Here is a 17,401-nt window from a genome sequence, read left to right as displayed (position 1 = left end):
GTAAAAAGCCAATAGTAATAGGGTCCAATCCGAAACATTTGGAGCACCACTTGAACATCATTAGCATTGAAAAATCAGGGTCAATCAACTGCAAAAGCAGCTTTACTTGGAACCCCTTACATCCTGTATAATACCTTTAATACAATTAAACAACAGCATCTCCCTATCCCAGGTTCCAAAGAAAGACTCAATAGGTGGACACAAATGCCACAAAAATTCTTGGCCTTCTTTGCATTTGGTGCCTCCTACTCTGTGTCCTGTTCTTACTGAGTTTCTGAATGCGGCCATCTATCTTTGGCTTTAAGCCCGATATGACTCATAAGGTAACCATATTTGGATCTTCCTGCCCTAAAGTTGTAATCTGCACACATCTGTTGAGAAAGGGCTACAAATAGTTCTCAACTTATGACTAGTTCCAAAGTTCTGACATCTGCTGCTCCCCCTGGTCATGTGACCATATTTGGGCACTTGGCAATTGGCTCACAGTAATGGCTGTTTGCAGCAGCCTATGGTCACCTGACCACAATTTATGATGTTTCTGCTGGACATTGCCATTTATTTCCAGTTTTCAGCAAAATCACCCCATAGCCAACAATGGGTCCACTTAATGACTGCAACATTCACTTTATAACCACAGCATTCATTTAATAACCACCACAAAAAAGTCACAAAATCAGGTCTGATCATGTGGTAACTTACTTTACAGCCCTCATGATTTATGACTGAAATAGTGGACTTATGGTCATAAGTCAAAGGCTACCTTAACTATGGCTTTTAAAATGCACAGATATAGCAACTCATATTTCCCCTCTGAACTCCAGGGGTGAAGTAACTGAGCACAGTGGAATTTTGCCCAACGGCAGTGTAAATAATAATAATAATAATAATAATAATAATAATAATAATAATAATAATAATAATTGGGCGCAATCCCAAAACAACTGGAGCACCACTTGAACACCATTGGCATTGACAAATTTGCTATTAGTCAATTGCAAAAGGCGGCCTTATTAGGAACTGCTTCCATCCTGCGACGATACCTGTAATACCATCAAACATCTACATCTGCCTATCCCAGGTCCTGGGTAAGGACTCGATAGGTAGACAAAATGCCAAATCCAGTCTGAACATCTGGCTGACTGTGCGATGATTGATAATAATAATAATAATACATAATAATAATAATAATAATAATAATACAGATAATAATAAAACCTGGCAATGGCTAAGAGCAGGAAAATTGAAGAAAGAAACCGAAGGATTAATTCTGGCTGCACAAGACCAAGCTTTAAGGACAAATGCATACAAAGTCAAAATTGAGAAGACAGCAACAGACAGTAAGTGCCGCCTATGCAAAGAAGCTGAAGAAACAGTGGACCACTTGGTAAGCTGTTGCAAGAAGATTGCACAAACTGATTACAAGCAGCGGCATGACAAAGTAGCAACAATGGTGCATTGGAAGATCTGCAAAAAATATCATTTGCCTGTAAGCAAAAACTGGTGGGATCATAAAATAGAGAAAGTCATAGAAAATGATAAAATTAAACTGCTCTGGGACTTCAGAATTCAAACAGACAAGCACCTGCAACATAACACCCCAGACTTAACAATTGTCGATAAGAAAGACAAAAAAAGTCTGGATAGTGGACGTGGCAGTGCCTGGAGATAGCAGAATAGAAGAGAAAGAACTGGAGAAGATAACAAAATACAAAGACCTACAAATAGAAATAGAAAGACTGTGGCAAAAGCAAGCAAGGTAGTACCAATAGTGATAGGCTCTTTGGGTGTAATCCCAAAACAACTGGAGCGCCACTTGAAAAACAATTGGCATTGACAAATTTCGAATTAGTCAATTTGCAAAAGGCGGCCTTACTAGGAACTGCTTTCCATCCTGCGGACGATATCTGTAATACATCAAACAATAACATCTGCCTATCCCAGGTCCTGGGTAAGGAATCTTGATAGGTAGACAGAAATGCCAAATCAGTAGTTCTGAACATACTAGGCTGACTGTGAGATGATCAAGAATAATAATAATAATAATAATAATAATATAATAATAATAATAATAATAATAATAAAGTTGGAAGGGACCTTGGAGGTCATCTAGTCCAATCCCCTGCTCAGGCAGGAAACCCTATACCATTTCGGACAAATGGCTGTCCAGTCTCTTCTTAAAAACTTCCAGTGTTGGAGCATTCACTGCTGGAGGCAGGTTGTTCCACTGGTTAATTGTTCTAACAGTCAGGAAGTTTCTCCTTAGTTCTAAGTTGCTTTTTCTCTTTGGTTAGTTTCCATCCGTTGCTTCTTGTCCCCAACTTATGGCCATGATTGAAACCAAAATTTCTGTTGGTAAGCAAGTTAAGTAAACCCAGCTTCCCCTTATTAACTTTACATATTGAAAGGCGGCTGGGACAGTTCGCAAATGGGACGTTACAACCTGTCATAAGTACATAGCAGTTGCCAAGCCCTCCCTATTTTGATCATGTGACCTTAGAGATACTGTGGTGGTCATATGTATGAGGTCTGGTCATAAGTCCCTTTTTTTCCAGTGCCGTTGTAACTTTGAACGGTCACTAAACAAGTGGTTGTAAATCAAGGACTATTTGTATTAGGTTGTATACAGTTGATGTAACAGGCAGATGTCCTTCCCTTGAAAGGCAACTTGCATTCTGCAAAGGCAGAGGACAAGGCAGTGGTGGAATTCAGCCAGTTCGCACCAGTTCAGCAGAACCGGTAGCTAATTTTTTATTGCCCAGGCCCAGAATGGACTTCCAGAAGCGGCATCCACATAGAGAACCGGTTGTTCACATATTTGAATCCCACCACTGGGACAAGGGCTTTTCTTCTCTGGCCTGACTGCAAGAAGAAGGACTTTTTGTTTTTAGTTGATCTCCCAGCACCAATGAAGTATGTTGCCTCTCCTCCATTTTGTCACCCAATTCCCTTGGAGGCATGCAGAACAGCAGCTTTTCTGCCAAGCTTGTGGAATGACTCATCCCCAGACTCCATTGCTGGCGGATGCCAGATACTGTCAGCAGAATCCGGCGAGAAAACCTCCCTCATTATAAAACCAACAGAGGCAGAAACTCCAACCTAGTCAGGGCCATAAAAAGTGGTGGAGTGGGGGACGGCGGGCGACAGTGGGGGACACAACCTTTTGGATTCAGCTATACTTGGCTCTGTCTTACTGATGCGCTTCCCTTAGGAATGTGGGTGAGTCATTGTGGATCTACTGCTGAGCAGTAAGCTTGACTCACCCTGATTAGATGGGTAAAGAAATGCAGAAAAATTGCTGGGGGTGGGGGCAACATGTTTCCAGTTCAGCTTTTTCTGCCCCCCCCCCAGACAGCTGGTGGAGGTGAATTGGAAGGTAGGTTTCTCTTTCTGTCTCTCTTTTTTGACCAGTTATTTTTATTTTTGTTATTAGCCATTTGAAATAAAAGATAAGCAAAAAGGTAAAGGACTAAAATACAAATGAATAAACACACAATTTAAACGTCATCCAGAAATAGTATATCCTTAGGTGGTGAGCAAGTGAAGAACCCATTAAATCATTTGGAAAGATTAAAATTTGTTATTAAGCTCTGAGCTAAAGGAACATATGGGTGTCTGGGCTGCGTGTGAAGCCATGGGAAGGTTACTTCCTCTAGCAGCATATTTTAATCTTGCGTAAGGTTTAGAGGAAAGTTGTCTCCCACTCACTCAACATGTAGGCAGTTCCTGATTGCCAGTGAACAACTGAATCAGTGTTTCTCAACCTTGACCATTTTAAGGCATGTGGACTTCAACTCCCAGAATTCCACAGCCTGGCTGTGGAATTCTGGGAGTTGAAGTCCACATGCCTTAAAATGGTCAAGGTTGAGAAACACTGCACTAAATGAACGCTTAACACAAAATTGTATATTAAGGCTCATTTTTGAGTGGTGTAGACAGGTCCTGCAAGCATTCCTCTCTCCATCCTTTCCTTGCAAGTGTGATTGTCTGGCGGCATGGAATACCTTCTTCTCCACCGGGGATGCTGGTGGTCTCTGTGATCTTCCCATAGCTCATTTCTCTCTTTCTTGCAGGCTGATTGCTGCAGGGGTAGTGATGCGCCCGTATGTGGAGGCCAATATCTCCCACAAGTCCCACACCACCATCAAATACTTCTTGAAGATGTGGAGCAGCATCAGTGAGACCCTTATCTTCATCTTCCTCGGCGTCTCCACCGTGGCTGGAAACCACCATTGGAACTGGGCCTTCGTCGTTTGCACCCTGATTTTCTGCTTGATTGCCAGGGTTTTAGGTCTGGACATGTTCTGAATTGGAAAATGAGGCTGGGGTGATGAAGGAAAGTTACTGGTTACCTCCTTTAAAGCCCTAGGTGGCTTGGGGCCTGATTATTTGAAGACCCACCTCTCCTTAGTTAGCATCCACCCAGCCCACTAGAATGCGAAGGCAAGGAGCTAGAACTGAGAAGGAAATTCCTGACAGTTAGAACAATTGATCAGTGAAACAACCTATCTCCAGAAGTTGTGAATGCTCCAACACTGGAAGTTTTAAAGAAGAGATTGGACAGCCATTTGTCTGAAATGGTATAGGGTTTCTTGCCTGAGATGGGGGGTGGACTAGAAGACCTCCAAGGTCCCTTCCAACTCTGTTATTCTAAGGTCTATTGTGGGTCCTTATTTATTAGGGAAGTACACCTTGTGGGATCAGGATAAAGGGCCTTCTCTATAGTGGCTCTCTCCCTGGGGAATATCATTCCCTCAAAGATAAGATTGCCCCCCACCATAGTACTTTTCTGGAAGATGTGCTTTTGTCAGTGGTTGACAAAACCTCTGACAAAAGACCCCTGGTTGATACAGAGGCAATCAGGTGGCCGCTGAGGGGGATGGAGGGTTTATGGGTTTTAAAACTGTGACATTTTGGTATTGTAAGCTGCCTGGGTCACTTTGTGTTCCGATTCACTTAATAAGCTAAATAAATTAATAAAAATGCCACTGGCAAACTCTCCTGCAAGCTTTTACAGGAAGTGTCCAGGCATAAAATGGACAGAGAGAGAACATGTTGTCACCTAAATTGCACCCAGAATAGAGGGGATATAGAGGCCACTGTGTGCAGCAGGGATGTTCCTCTGCCTCAGAGAAATGCTTAGGAAACAAGCTGGGTTTGTACAACATACTATTAGAGTATGAGAGTAGTCCCATGGTGAGATAGGTGGCAAATAAATTGAATGAGTGAGTGAGTGAAAGAAAGAATGAATAAATGAATGAATGAATGTTAGACTTTGCATGCTATGTGTATGGGGCCACTAACCTTGTATCTGATTTAGTGTACATGCACTGTGTGAACAGTGTGATTTGAACCCCTGAAAAAACAAAGATCAAGAGCTCTGTATGTGTCAACAGTGCTGTTAGGTAATCTGTGCCTCTCTGTTTTTTCAATCTTTGTTCAGGTGTGCTGGGGTTGACGTGGTTCATCAACAAATTTCGCATTGTGAAGTTGAGCCCAAAGGATCAGTTCATCATTGCCTACGGTGGCCTGCGAGGGGCCATTGCCTTCTCTCTCGGCTACCTCCTGGAACATCAGCATTTCCCAATGCGAGACATGTTTCTCACAGCAATCATCACAGTGATATTCTTCACAGTCTTTGTGCAGGTAGACCTGTCTAGCCTCTTCGTTTGCCATCCTTCTAACAACCTTCACAGTCCAGTACCTTCAGTCTGGATTTTTGAGTGCCTGTGCAGAAGTAAGATCTGTGATTTCTCCTTTTCCTCCACATCTTCATTTATTAAAAATCAGCAGGAATCTGGTAGCACCGTTACTGATTAGCACATTTTATACAAAGGTATAAGCTTTCATTAGCTGCCCCTCACTTCCGTCAGTTGTCTAGACTGGGCTAATGTAGCATTTAAATTGAGGTGAGTTTTGGGGAAAAGGGAAGAGAAGACAGGGTGGCTATGTAAATTATATATGAGACAGATTACTGGTACTCTGTTAATTAACCCTAACCAATCCTCATCTCTCCCCAGTATAAAGCCTAGATCAGTTAAACTACTTATGCATCTGATGAAGCGAGCTTAAGCTGCCGCTCTCGCAATTAAATGACAATATAAAATATTAAGGAGGCATGGCCTAGCAATTAAGATGCTAGGCTTGTTGACTAGAAGGTTGGCAGTTCAAGATCCAAGTACTCTAAGATGCAAGAGCTCCCGTTCCTTGCCCCAGCTCCTGCCCACCTAGCAGTTTGAAAGCATGCAAATGCGAGTAAATTAATAGGTACCACTTCAATGGGAGGGTAACAGCGTTCTGTGTGCCACAGCATATAATCATACTGGCCCCGTGACCACAGAAGCATCCTTGGACAACTTTGGCTCCCTCGGCTAAGAAACAGAAATGACCATGTCCATAAGTCATGGTAGTGCAATGATTAGAATATAGTACTGTAGCTGCTGACTGCCAGCTGCCTGAAGTTTGGCAGTTCGATTCTCACCAGTTCAAGGTTCACTCAGCCTTCCATCCTTCCAAGGTTGGTAAAATGAGGACCCAGATTGTTGGGGGGCAATATGCTGACTCTGTAAACCTCTTAGAGAGGGCTGAAAAGCATTGTGAAGCAGTATAAATGCTATTGCTATAGTGCAGGGGTGTTAAACTGCCTGCCCATGGGCCGGACGCATCACACGCCCCCCCATTGCCAGCAATGGCAAAACAGTCCCGATATGTTGCGTGACATCACGTGACGTCGCGGGTTTGACATGTCTGCTATAGTGAGACACAAATGGACAGGGGAAATCTTTACCTTATAAAAGTTTAAATGGATATTAACATTAAAATTAACAAAGATAACTAAATAAAGAACCTATATACATCTGGGCAGAGATAGAGTCTTCTCTTAATCCAGTAACCGTCTTCAGGCCATTGGCAGAGCCAGGTTTTAAGGCTCTTTGAATAAAATGTGTTAGAAAAGATACCACCAGATTTTTTGGGATTTAAGGCTCCTGAAGACAAACCCAGTTGTTCTCCTACAGTGTCATAAACACATGAAATCAAGTTTCCTTTGAGTTGAGCTTGACTCCTGAGACTGCAAAAACATGTTTGTGTGACTTTCCTAGCAATAGTGCAGAAGTGGCTTGTCACTGCCCTCTTCTGGGATATTGCTTCAACTTTTTAGTCTAATCTACAGGCCTGGGATTTCCTGATGGATTCCTTTCCAAGTGCTAGAGTCCAGTGTTTCTCAACCTTGACAATTTTAAGGCATGTGGACTTCAACTCCCAGAATTCCACAGCCAGCATTGCTGGCTGTGGAATTCTGGGAGTTGAAGTCCACATGCCTTAAAATGGTCAAGGTTGAGAAACACTGTGCTAGATGGATGTCATCAAAGATCAGCTAATGTTTGCTGGGTAGAGTCACCTAGCTTTACTCTCAATAAAGAATGTTTCTGGGAGTCACTGTATTAATTACACCTTCTGGCATTCATGCTTTGTATACTTATGTGTATAGTTCTTTAGTGGTACTCATAAAATGCAATATGGATTGAATATATGAAACATCAGAAATGACTTGAAAATAAATTTACCTTTGATGATTTTGAGGTCATATTCACCTCACTCCACAAGCTGATTTCTAGAGGGTGGGAAGCTCGTTTGAACAAAGACTTGCAAAGATGTACATGTTTCACCAGATCTCCAGTGTGCTTCAGGGATGACCCGATGATACTTATGGTGATCCTCAACGACTCATGGAATAGGACAGGGATCTCCAAACTTGGTAATTTTAAGACTTGTGGACTTCAGCTCTGAGAAAAGCATGGCTGGCTGGGGAATTCTGGGAGCTGAAATCCACAAGTCTTAAACTTGCCAAGTTTGGAGACCCCTGGAATAGGAGAACAAGCTCAGCCACTGCTACAGAAGCAGGGCCAACAAAGTGTTTGGGAAGAGCATTTATGAAGGAAATTGAAAAATGAACTGACTTTGGGTATGGCTGGTGGAATTTAACTTGGCTTGTCTGTCTGCAGGGCATGACCATCCGTCCGCTGGTGGATCTTCTGGCAGTGAAAAAAAAGCAGGAGACCAAGAGATCTATTAACGAGGAAATTCACACTCAGGTGATAGTTCTCTTCTAGCTGCTGCAAAGCGTCTCTGTGAAGCAGGGGTCTTCAAACTTGGCTCTTTTATGACTTGTGGACTTCAGCTCCCAGAATTCCTCAGCCAGTGTGCCTGGCTGAGGAATTCTGGAAGTTGAAGTCTATAAGTCATAAAAGAGCCAAGTTTGAAGACCCCTGCTGTGGAAGTGTATGTGCGAGTGCAACTGTAATCAGCTGTGTTAATGTTTCTGTGAAATATCATTTTTATATATTTTAAAAATGGAGGGTAACATTTTCTACATTATTTTTCACAACGTTCAACATTTTAAAGATTTTACTACAGGCAGTCCTCAATTTACAACCACAATTGGGGCTGGAATTTTACAACCATATTTACCAGGGTCATTAAGGGAATTGCCACAATCGTTAAGTGAATCACATGGCAAGCAAGGTTGTAAAATGGGGCAAAAGTCACTTAAGAACTGCCTTGCTTAGCAATAGGGCTCAATTACAACGTAAATCAAGGACTACCTGTATTTAGGTGCCATCAAGTCGGCATCAGCTCCTGTTGACTGCTGTATGGAATTCTTGACTACCCTGGCCAAACTTTTCTTATAGCTGGAAATTCTTCCAGGGATAGTTCTGTAATCTGATTGATCCCAACCTTATCTATTGTTTATTCCTTGTGCTTTCCTTAACCTTGCCAAACTATCTTTCTCGTCCGTCAGCCATTATATCCCATATCTCAATTATGTGGTTTTCTGCAGGGAAAGTCAAGCTTTATGTGGTCCAGAATTCACTGGTTTTTCTCATAATTCATGGTATTCACAGTCCTTTTCATACTTACAATTGGAAGGTGTCGTTCTTCTCGAGAGAAGGCAATGTTCAATAAATGAACAATAAATGCATCATTGTTGCTTTTGAAATAGTTCCTGGATCATCTCTTGACGGGGATTGAGGATATATGTGGCCACTATGGACATCACCACTGGAAAGACAAGTAAGTGTCACCTGAGCAGAAGAAACAAATAAAGAAAAAAATGATTGAAATACTTATTTTGTTGTCTTTGTACAGGTTTTTTTTTCTCAGGTCAGTTTTTAGTTAACTGTTTTGAAAATTTGTTACCATAATATTTACTTTTCCCTGCTTCTAAATAAATACAGCAACCTGGACTACAGGTAGTCCTCGACCTACAGCCATTCGTTTAGTGACAGTTTGAAGTTATGATGACGCTGAAAAAAGTGACACGATCGTTTTCCCCACTTTCGACCATTGCAGCATTTGGTCACGTGATCAAAATTCAGACATTTATTTATTTATGAGACTTATATACCGCTTTAAGTGCAAGCACTCTCTAAGCCAGTGGTTCTCAACCTTTCTAATGCCGCGACCCCATAATACAGTTCCCCATGTTGTGGTGACCCCCAACCACTTATACATCACCAGGTGCCAGGGGCGTGGCCAAAGAAAAGGGGAAAAAATGGTGGATAGCCTTGTTTGGCGACCCCCGTGAAATGGTCGTTCGACCCCAAATGGGGTCCCGACCCACAGGTTGAGAACCACTGCTCTAAGCAGTGTACACCAGTAAGCAATGTATATATATATATTTACATTGCCCCCAACAATCTGGGTCCTCATTTTACCTACCCCGGAAGGATGGAAGGCTGAGTCAACCTTGAGCCGGTGAGATTTGAACCGCTGACCTGCTGAACACAATCAGCTAAAGTGGCCTGCAGTACTGCACCCTAACTGCTGCGCCACCTCGGCAACTGGCATGTACTTATGATGGCTGCAGCGTCCCAGGATCACCTTCTGCCACCTTCTGGCAAGCAAAGTCAACGGGGAAGCCAGATTCACTTAACAACCATGCTACTAACTTAATAATGGCTGTGATTCCCTTAACAACTGTGACAAGAAAGATTGTAAAATGCACGGAAAGTTTGTGCTCAATCGTGGTCATAAGCTGAGGACTACCTGTAGAACTTTTTGAGTGCTGCCTTTGTCTATATCCCATCTTCCACTCTTTTCTCTCCCTGATCATGCCTCTCTGTTGTATGATTTCTCCAAAGGCTAAACCGTTTCAACAAGAAATATGTGAAGAAGTGCCTGATTGCTGGGGAAAGATCCAAAGAGCCCCAGTTGATCGCCTTCTATCACAAGATGGAGATGAAGCAAGCTATTGAGCTGGTGGAAAGTGGGGGGATGGGCAAGATCCCCTCCGCTGTCTCTACTGTTTCGATGCAGTAAGTAGCAATTTTGAAATCGTGGCTGGAAGGTTCCAGTTGATTTAGGTAGCCCTTGCCTTCTGACTGACTCATTTAGCAACCATTAGAAGTTACAATGGTGTAAAAAAAAAAAGTTTGTGACCAGTCCTCTATTTACAACCATGCAGTATCCAGAGGTCATGCGATAACCTAGGGGTAGTCAACCTTGGGTCTTTTATGACTCGTGGACTTCAACTCCCAGAATTCCTGAGCCAGCTGTGCTGGCTCAGGAACTCTGGGAGTTGAAGTCCACAAATCATAAAAGAGCCAAGGTTGACTACCCCTGCGATAACCATTCATATGCTTCACAATTGGCTTGCAACAAGCAGAGTTAATAGAGAACTCAGACTTAACCAAGGCAGGAACCAATCCTTTTCATCTTGCAGGAATATCAATCCGAAAACATTGCCAGTAGAACGCATTTTGCCAGCTCTGTCAAAGGACAAAGAGGAGGAGATTCGAAAAATCTTGCGCAACAACTTACAAAAAACCAGGCAGAGGGTAAGTGCAAGGACTTTTTCATAGCCAATTTTTTTTTTTAAATTGCAGTAGATTTTCTCCTCCTGTGCTTCCTCATTCCACCTTTGAGCCTTCCGCTCAAGCAGAAACATAGTTCAGTAATGCAGAGAGATCATTGCTAACCTCCCATTAGCCAAGAGGTAGACGCTGAGGATGGACTTTGGGGTAGCGGGTAGAAAGCATTGCCAGATGCGCTTCGTACAATGGTTAATAACATACACAATAGGCAATCAGCAGCCCACCAAATGTTAGAAGATTCATTTCCTATTATCCTTGATGGCTAAAGACTCCTTGATAGGTGTTGCAAGCATTTGGAAAACTGCATGTTGCCTGCTTTTTAATTCTTGGAATTAAATCCTGGAGTCAATTGTATTGACTTTCCTAGAGATTTGTTGTAGAAACCATACTTTTTAAACAGGCAGTGAGCATCTGCCTCTCAGTCTACCTTCTGTTGCTTTCCATTCCAGTTGCGGTCATATAATCGACACACCTTGGTAGCAGATCCTTATGAAGAAGCCTGGAACCAGATGTTGCTGAGAAGACAGAAGGCTCGGCAGCTGGAACAGAAGGTGGAAGGGCGGAAAGGTGGAATCTGGGGAGGTTGGGAGAGGAACCTTGTGAGGTTCTAGATAAGGGTTTACTCTTCAGTGACTGGCAAATGTTGAGCCTATTTCAAGATCCATCTTTGTGGATGAGCAAAATTTTCCATGCATAATAAGCTCATTTATACACACATAACACAGGGACACAAACTTTTCAAACTGCTCCCACTATCTGGGGCTCTTGCCTCTTCTAAATTGAAACTACTGCAGATAAAGGATGCTCCAGAAATCTGAACTGGGCTGGACTTCCGAAATTGGGTTTTTTTAACACATGCCCGTGTGTTTCTGATTCCAGATGAACAACTACCTGACAGTGCCAACACGTAAAATAGATTCACCAACCATGTCAAGGGCACGCATTGGTTCAGGTAAGTGGAAAGATTAAGGGGGAGACTTTGGACCCAGCACCTTCATTTTTTTATGTCTGACTGGTCTGCTTTAATGTAAAGAATAGGGAACTTATTTATCTCCATCTTCCAGTATAGGTGATGGTGAGAAGTTGTATTTCAGCAACATTTGGAAACTGTGGGTAGGTGTGATGGAATCTCCAGCTAGAGTTGGGGGAGGAGTTATGAGACTGACGAGCTGTGTGTCCCTGCAGGGGAGAGAGTGATGGATACCTGCCCCCCCCCCCAAATCCCTGATGCCTTTTGTGATTGTTTGCCAGAGAGTGAAGTTAAGTCTGGGGATATTCTTCTAAATAAGCAAGTAGCAATGAAGAAACTTTCTGATCAGCTCATGGTGTTGTTCTGGTTCCTTATGCCTCACAGTGGGTAGTATGACATAATTAGGAAAATGATTTTCCTGATATATTGGAGCAGAGAAAAATGATTCTGCTACTTGAGTGGCTCTTTCCTTTAACTCCACTTATCCTTTGCCTTCTTCTGTAGACCCTCTTGCTTATGACCCAAAGATGGATTCCGAGAACATCCCCATCATAACTATTGACCCAGCGTCCCCCCAGTCGCCGGAGTCTGTTGACTTGGTGAATGAGGCGCTGAAAGGGCTGAACCACCTTCCACCCTCCCCGGAGGAAGATGAAGATGAGGAGGGATTGGTGATGAAGGTCAAAGAGCCATCTTCTCCAGGCACAGATGACGTCTTCACTCCTGGGACAGGCGATAGTCCCAGCAACCAGCGGATTATGAGATGTCTGAGTGATCCAGGGCCTCGGCCAGATCCTGAAGAGGGGGAACCCTTTATCCCCAAAGGGCAGTGAGCCTTGATATGCACTACTAGACCTAACCTGTAGGGGAGGCTCTTGCACTCATGTGCAAATACACACACCCAGTTATGCCAGTCTCTATTTCTTTGTGTCTTTCTCTTCTCTGTCTCCTTCTCTTCAGTGCGGGAGCTTTGCTAGAAGGCAGCAGAGAGCACCTAAATGGAACATACTTTGTGACCAGAAGCAGTAGGTCTAGAATTAACTCAGATTCCATATCCAAGGTTGGGAATGCTAGTCATTCTATCCAGAGAAGACTATCTCCTCCTGGATACTAGCATGCTCTGACTCACTGTTGCCTTCTCCACTGGCAACTGCTCCTCCTTGTTTACTCCCGAGAAACATCTTTGCTATAATTCCCTCCTCCCAGTTTTGAAACACACCAGAAGAGCTGAGGACCTTTGGGTGCTCAGATATATCAGATAGTGCTGCAGGATGTCCTGCATAGTTACTGGATGATCATGTTTCTAAGATTTTTTTTAAAAAAACTGAGCCAGTGACTTCCATACATCGTTTCCAACCTCAGATGTAATGCATGTTTCCTCTCTTTTCTTCTAAGCAGTAAAATTTATAAGTTTCTTTTTGTGGGCTTCTTTTTAAATCCCATAAGCCATAGATAATTGTTCTAAATTGTTGGCGTTCCAAATCTAGCATCACAGGTTTTGCCTTATTTTATGGTTGTAATGATTTTTTTTTTCATTTTGATACAAATGAGCAGGTTAACCGTAACCAAAGATCGCCCTTGTACCAATTTTGAACATATGGCTAAGGAGGTATGGGCACATGATGTCCAGCTCTCCATTTAGTTGATTGGATTCCATTTGGCCATCCAAATAAGAAGCTGATTAAGGTTCTGCAAATGGATTGTGCCACTATTCTCACAGGGAATTATAGCATTGCAATCCAGCACATCTGGAGGATGCCAGGATGATGTGTCCTTCTCATTGTCCTTGCTGGAAGCTAGGAGATTTCAGTTAAAACATGTGTTCACACAGCCCATGTGCAACTCCAAAGGCATGTTTTGACCAAAGATGAATATGTGGTTTTACATATAGGACTGCTTTATTTTTACTTTTTTAGTTTTTAACAATAGCGTAATCATGTCTTGAAAAGATTCTAAATTCCATGGAAGGCACTAACCAGAGTAGGCAACCTTGGCTCTTTTATGACTCGTGGACTTCAGGTCCACGAGTCATAAAAGAGCCAAGGTTGCATACCCTTGCACTAGGATGTCAGTGAGGAACTATCCTACTATGTCTGGGGACAGCGATAGTATATTTATGACACAGGTTCCCTTTCTCTCTTTTGTCTAAAACAGTGTTTCTCAACCTTGTCCATTTGAAGATGTATGGACTTCAACTCCCAGGATTCCCCAGCCACTCATGCTGGTTGGGGAATTCTGGGAGTTGAAGTCCACACATCTTCAAGTGAACAAGGTTGAGAAACACTGGTCTAAAAAGCTTCAATTTTTCCCTGCCTGTCAGTTGAGAGCATGAAACAATATTAGGTAACTGGTTTGGCCCTCACCATCTAGCAATATTTGGCACAGAGAAGATGAGATGCTACCTAGCCTTCTTTCCTTTTCTCAATACTTATCTCAGTCAGAATAATTCTGGCTTTTCTTCCCATCCTTTTCTTTTCTGGTCCTCGGTGGGTTTATTCTGCTCTCCATCCAATCTTCATTCTCCATAATTCATTAGTTTTATTCCATAATAGACATCTTCTTTCTAGGAGGTGACCTTCTAATCAATAAAAGGTAATCCTTGACTTACAGCTGTCATAAGTTGAGGACTAATTAGAATAGAGCTGGACGGGACCTTGGAGGTCTTCTAGTCCAACGTCCTAGTCAACGTTCTGTGGGAGACCCTATACCAGGGCTTTTCAACCAGTGGTATGGGTACCACCTGTGGTACATTGGCACCTGGCAGGTGGTACGCAACCATCCTAGAAAAATAGCAGGGGAGGGGAATGAGCTAAACCGGTGGCAGCACTGCACAAGCCTGAGCGAGAGATGGCTGGAGCTGCAGGGCTGTCAGGGCTCAGCGGAAGCGCCAGGATCAGCGCTTCTTTGGGACTGTCAGGGCTCAGTGGAAGCGCCAGGATCAGCGCCAGGCTCCATCTGGAGCTCGGCGCTGATCCTGGCGCTTCTGCTGAGTCCAGAAGAAGCGCCGATCAGCTGGAATGTTGCAGCATTTCCAGGATCTTGTGATTTACATTCAGATGATTGGCAACTGATTCATATTTATGACGGTCACAGTGTCCCAGGGTCATGTGAAGTGACCAAAACCTGCTGCAACCACCCAGCAGACGGGGGAGGGGGATAAAAACCAAACATCCCCTACCCCACTCCTGCTGCCAATCCTCAACAGAAATGCTCACAACAATAAAAACCTCAGACAGGAGGAAGAGCGCCGCCAGGCGGGCCGGCAGGTGTCTTGCTTAGCTGTGGCTTGGGGGCACTTTTTTCAGTGCCATTGTAACTTCAAACAGTCTCTAAGCAAACTGTTGTAAGTTGAGGACTACCTGTACTTTTATCACTTTTTTCCTTTTTTTTTTTTGGGTCATCAAGTTTTTGACACCTTGCTTGGCTAGGCGACGGGTGGTACTCGGATGTTGCCATATCCTAAAAGTAGTACAATGGGTGAAAAGGTTGAAAAGCCCTGCCCTATACCATTTCAGACAAGTGACTGTCCAGTCTCTTTCCTTATCATTTCTGTCTCCATCTGGGTTTCTGAGAATTTAACCTCTGACTTTCCCTTCCCTCCTTCCAAATCATGTTTGAATTGTGCCATGGTTATTCTGCAGTCAGAGATAAATACATTAACGTTTGTATGTAATAGCAAAGCTCACGTTCCTGGAAATGGCAGGAATCAGGTATTTCTATCCGGGTGTGGGCTGTTACAAAGAGATGGAGTGGCCTGCAGAGCAAGCAGTTTCTTTTGAGCCCTTTGCAATGAGGAGGAGGATGGAGGAGATGAATGCTTGTTCCTATTTAGTTTTAGCCTAAAATGTAAAATTTGAATGAGTGTGTAATCAGACTGGCCCATACCACTTTGAGATTGCAGGGGAAGATGTTGGCCTGGTTGAAAGCTTCCCTGCATAGAGAATAAAACTTCTGCATGTAGAAAATCACTATGTTGGGAAAGAAGGTTCTTCTGGCCTTGCTTTCTTCCAATAACATGCAAGACATTTAATTATATGGAAAAGCATTTAATAATGCTCCTTTCCATAATCAACCAACTTGATTATGGTCCGCAATGACCTTGACTATAATCTGCCACTTCTTTGTTGTGGCCCTTAGCCAAAGATAGCCTTCCTTGTTCAGGGTTTTACATAGTCCTGTTGCTTAGACCTGAAGATGTAGAGCAGTGGTTCTCAACCTTTTTAATGCCGCAACCCCCAACCGGTCATAAGTCAAGGACTACTCAACCGGTCGTAAGTCGAGGACTACTCAACTGGTGCAGCACCGTTTGCAGAATGGGACTTTTGGCGGCTCAGCAGGGCAGAGACAGCCTGGACAATTCCTATTGGCTTTTGAAAGCCAATAGAATTAGACTCTATTCAAGAGAGTCTATTCTATTGGCTTTCAAAAGCCAATAGAATAAAAGGGAGTAGCACAGCTAAGGAAAAGGGGAAAAAATGGTGGACTGCGTTGTTTGGCGACCCCCGTGAAATGGTTGTTCGACCCCAAATGGGGTCCCGACCCACAGATTGAGAACCACTGATGTAGAGAGTGGGAAAGTCCAGAAAAGAGGCAGAATAACATCTGTTTCTGCTTTCTCCGACATGGTGCTTACCAGATGTTTAAGTGCAACTCCCCTCAGCATCAGCTCATGCTCTCTATGACAAAATACAGAGAAGAAGAGTGGTCCAAAACATCTGGAGGCCTCTAGATTGGGGAATATTGCAATAGAATGTTTCTACTATATGAGGACCATCTCTGGATAGGGAGGTGTAGCACAGCTCTTCAAAGGGAGTAGGAGCCAAATCCCCTTCAGTATAGGGCTGTTGTCCTACCCTGCTTTTATCTCTCTGTCCAGTTATTCCAAAGCGAGACAAGTTGCCTGCTGATTTATTTGTGAAGAGGGTGCACATTGTACTTCTGGTAAGGGAGGGGACATATAAGAAGACAGTGCATATTTGGTATCTATTCTCCACAGTAGATACCAATTCTGGTTTATTGTTAAGTCTGTGATGGAAAGCTGTTTCAAGGATCGTACCCTGTTACAGAGCCATGCTAGTGCCTGCTGATTTTTTTTCAGTAGTACATAGCCGTCCTTTCCTCCTCCAGCCTACTCTACACTCCCCCTCCTACAGTGAAGGGGGTGTTTCCGCCCTCTGCCCCTGTGCTGTGCCTTTTTAGCCATACGGTGTCTGCCTGTGCGAAATGGTGTTGTGCAATTTTGCCTGTTTGTCTGGCCACCATCTGGGCCCCTCTGGGAGGGCTCCTTGCACACCTGTGCACCCTTCCATCCAAAAAAGCGATGAGCTCCCGTTCCCCCTCCCCTCATGGTGCGCTCACAGCTTCCTCTGGGCTGGAAGACCTTTGCACAGCACAGGTGGGGGAAGGGGGCAAAAAGGGAGCCCAGACAGCTTGCTTTTCACAGCTCTGTATTCTCAACTTCAGCTGGGCTTTGCCTCTGTTCTCTGCTTCAGGCCAAGCAGGAACCAGTGGCCTTCAGTAGCCTATATGTGCTTTCATGTACAATACTGTCTCCGCTAGG

The 17,401-nt window shown here is 43.5% G+C and overlaps 1 protein-coding gene across 2 annotated transcripts in view; it reads left to right on the top strand.

Moving 5' to 3' along the window:
- Positions 1-13,156, top strand: part of SLC9A1 (solute carrier family 9 member A1) — an 87,077-nt gene extending 73,921 nt beyond the window's left edge. The window contains exons 4-12 of one of the 2 annotated variants that reach the window (XM_039334238.1): positions 4,071-4,288; positions 5,441-5,643; positions 8,001-8,090; positions 8,999-9,069; positions 10,140-10,313; positions 10,721-10,835; positions 11,321-11,422; positions 11,751-11,823; positions 12,346-13,156. In XM_039334238.1, the coding sequence (XP_039190172.1) occupies positions 4,071-4,288; positions 5,441-5,643; positions 8,001-8,090; positions 8,999-9,069; positions 10,140-10,313; positions 10,721-10,835; positions 11,321-11,422; positions 11,751-11,823; positions 12,346-12,674 (1,375 nt within the window). In that variant the 3' untranslated portion in view covers positions 12,675-13,156. The other variant, XM_039334239.1, reaches the window with a different exon arrangement.
- The last annotated feature ends 4,245 nt before the right edge of the window (positions 13,157-17,401 follow it).

Source organism: Crotalus tigris, unplaced genomic scaffold (assembly GCF_016545835.1).
Source record: "Crotalus tigris isolate CLP2741 ecotype Arizona unplaced genomic scaffold, ASM1654583v1 scf7180000017628.32516253702:7417878, whole genome shotgun sequence".
NCBI classification, from domain to species: domain Eukaryota; kingdom Metazoa; phylum Chordata; class Lepidosauria; order Squamata; family Viperidae; genus Crotalus; species Crotalus tigris.
The sequence above is the reverse complement of the archived record's forward strand: the minus strand, read 5'-3'. Positions and strand labels throughout refer to the sequence as shown.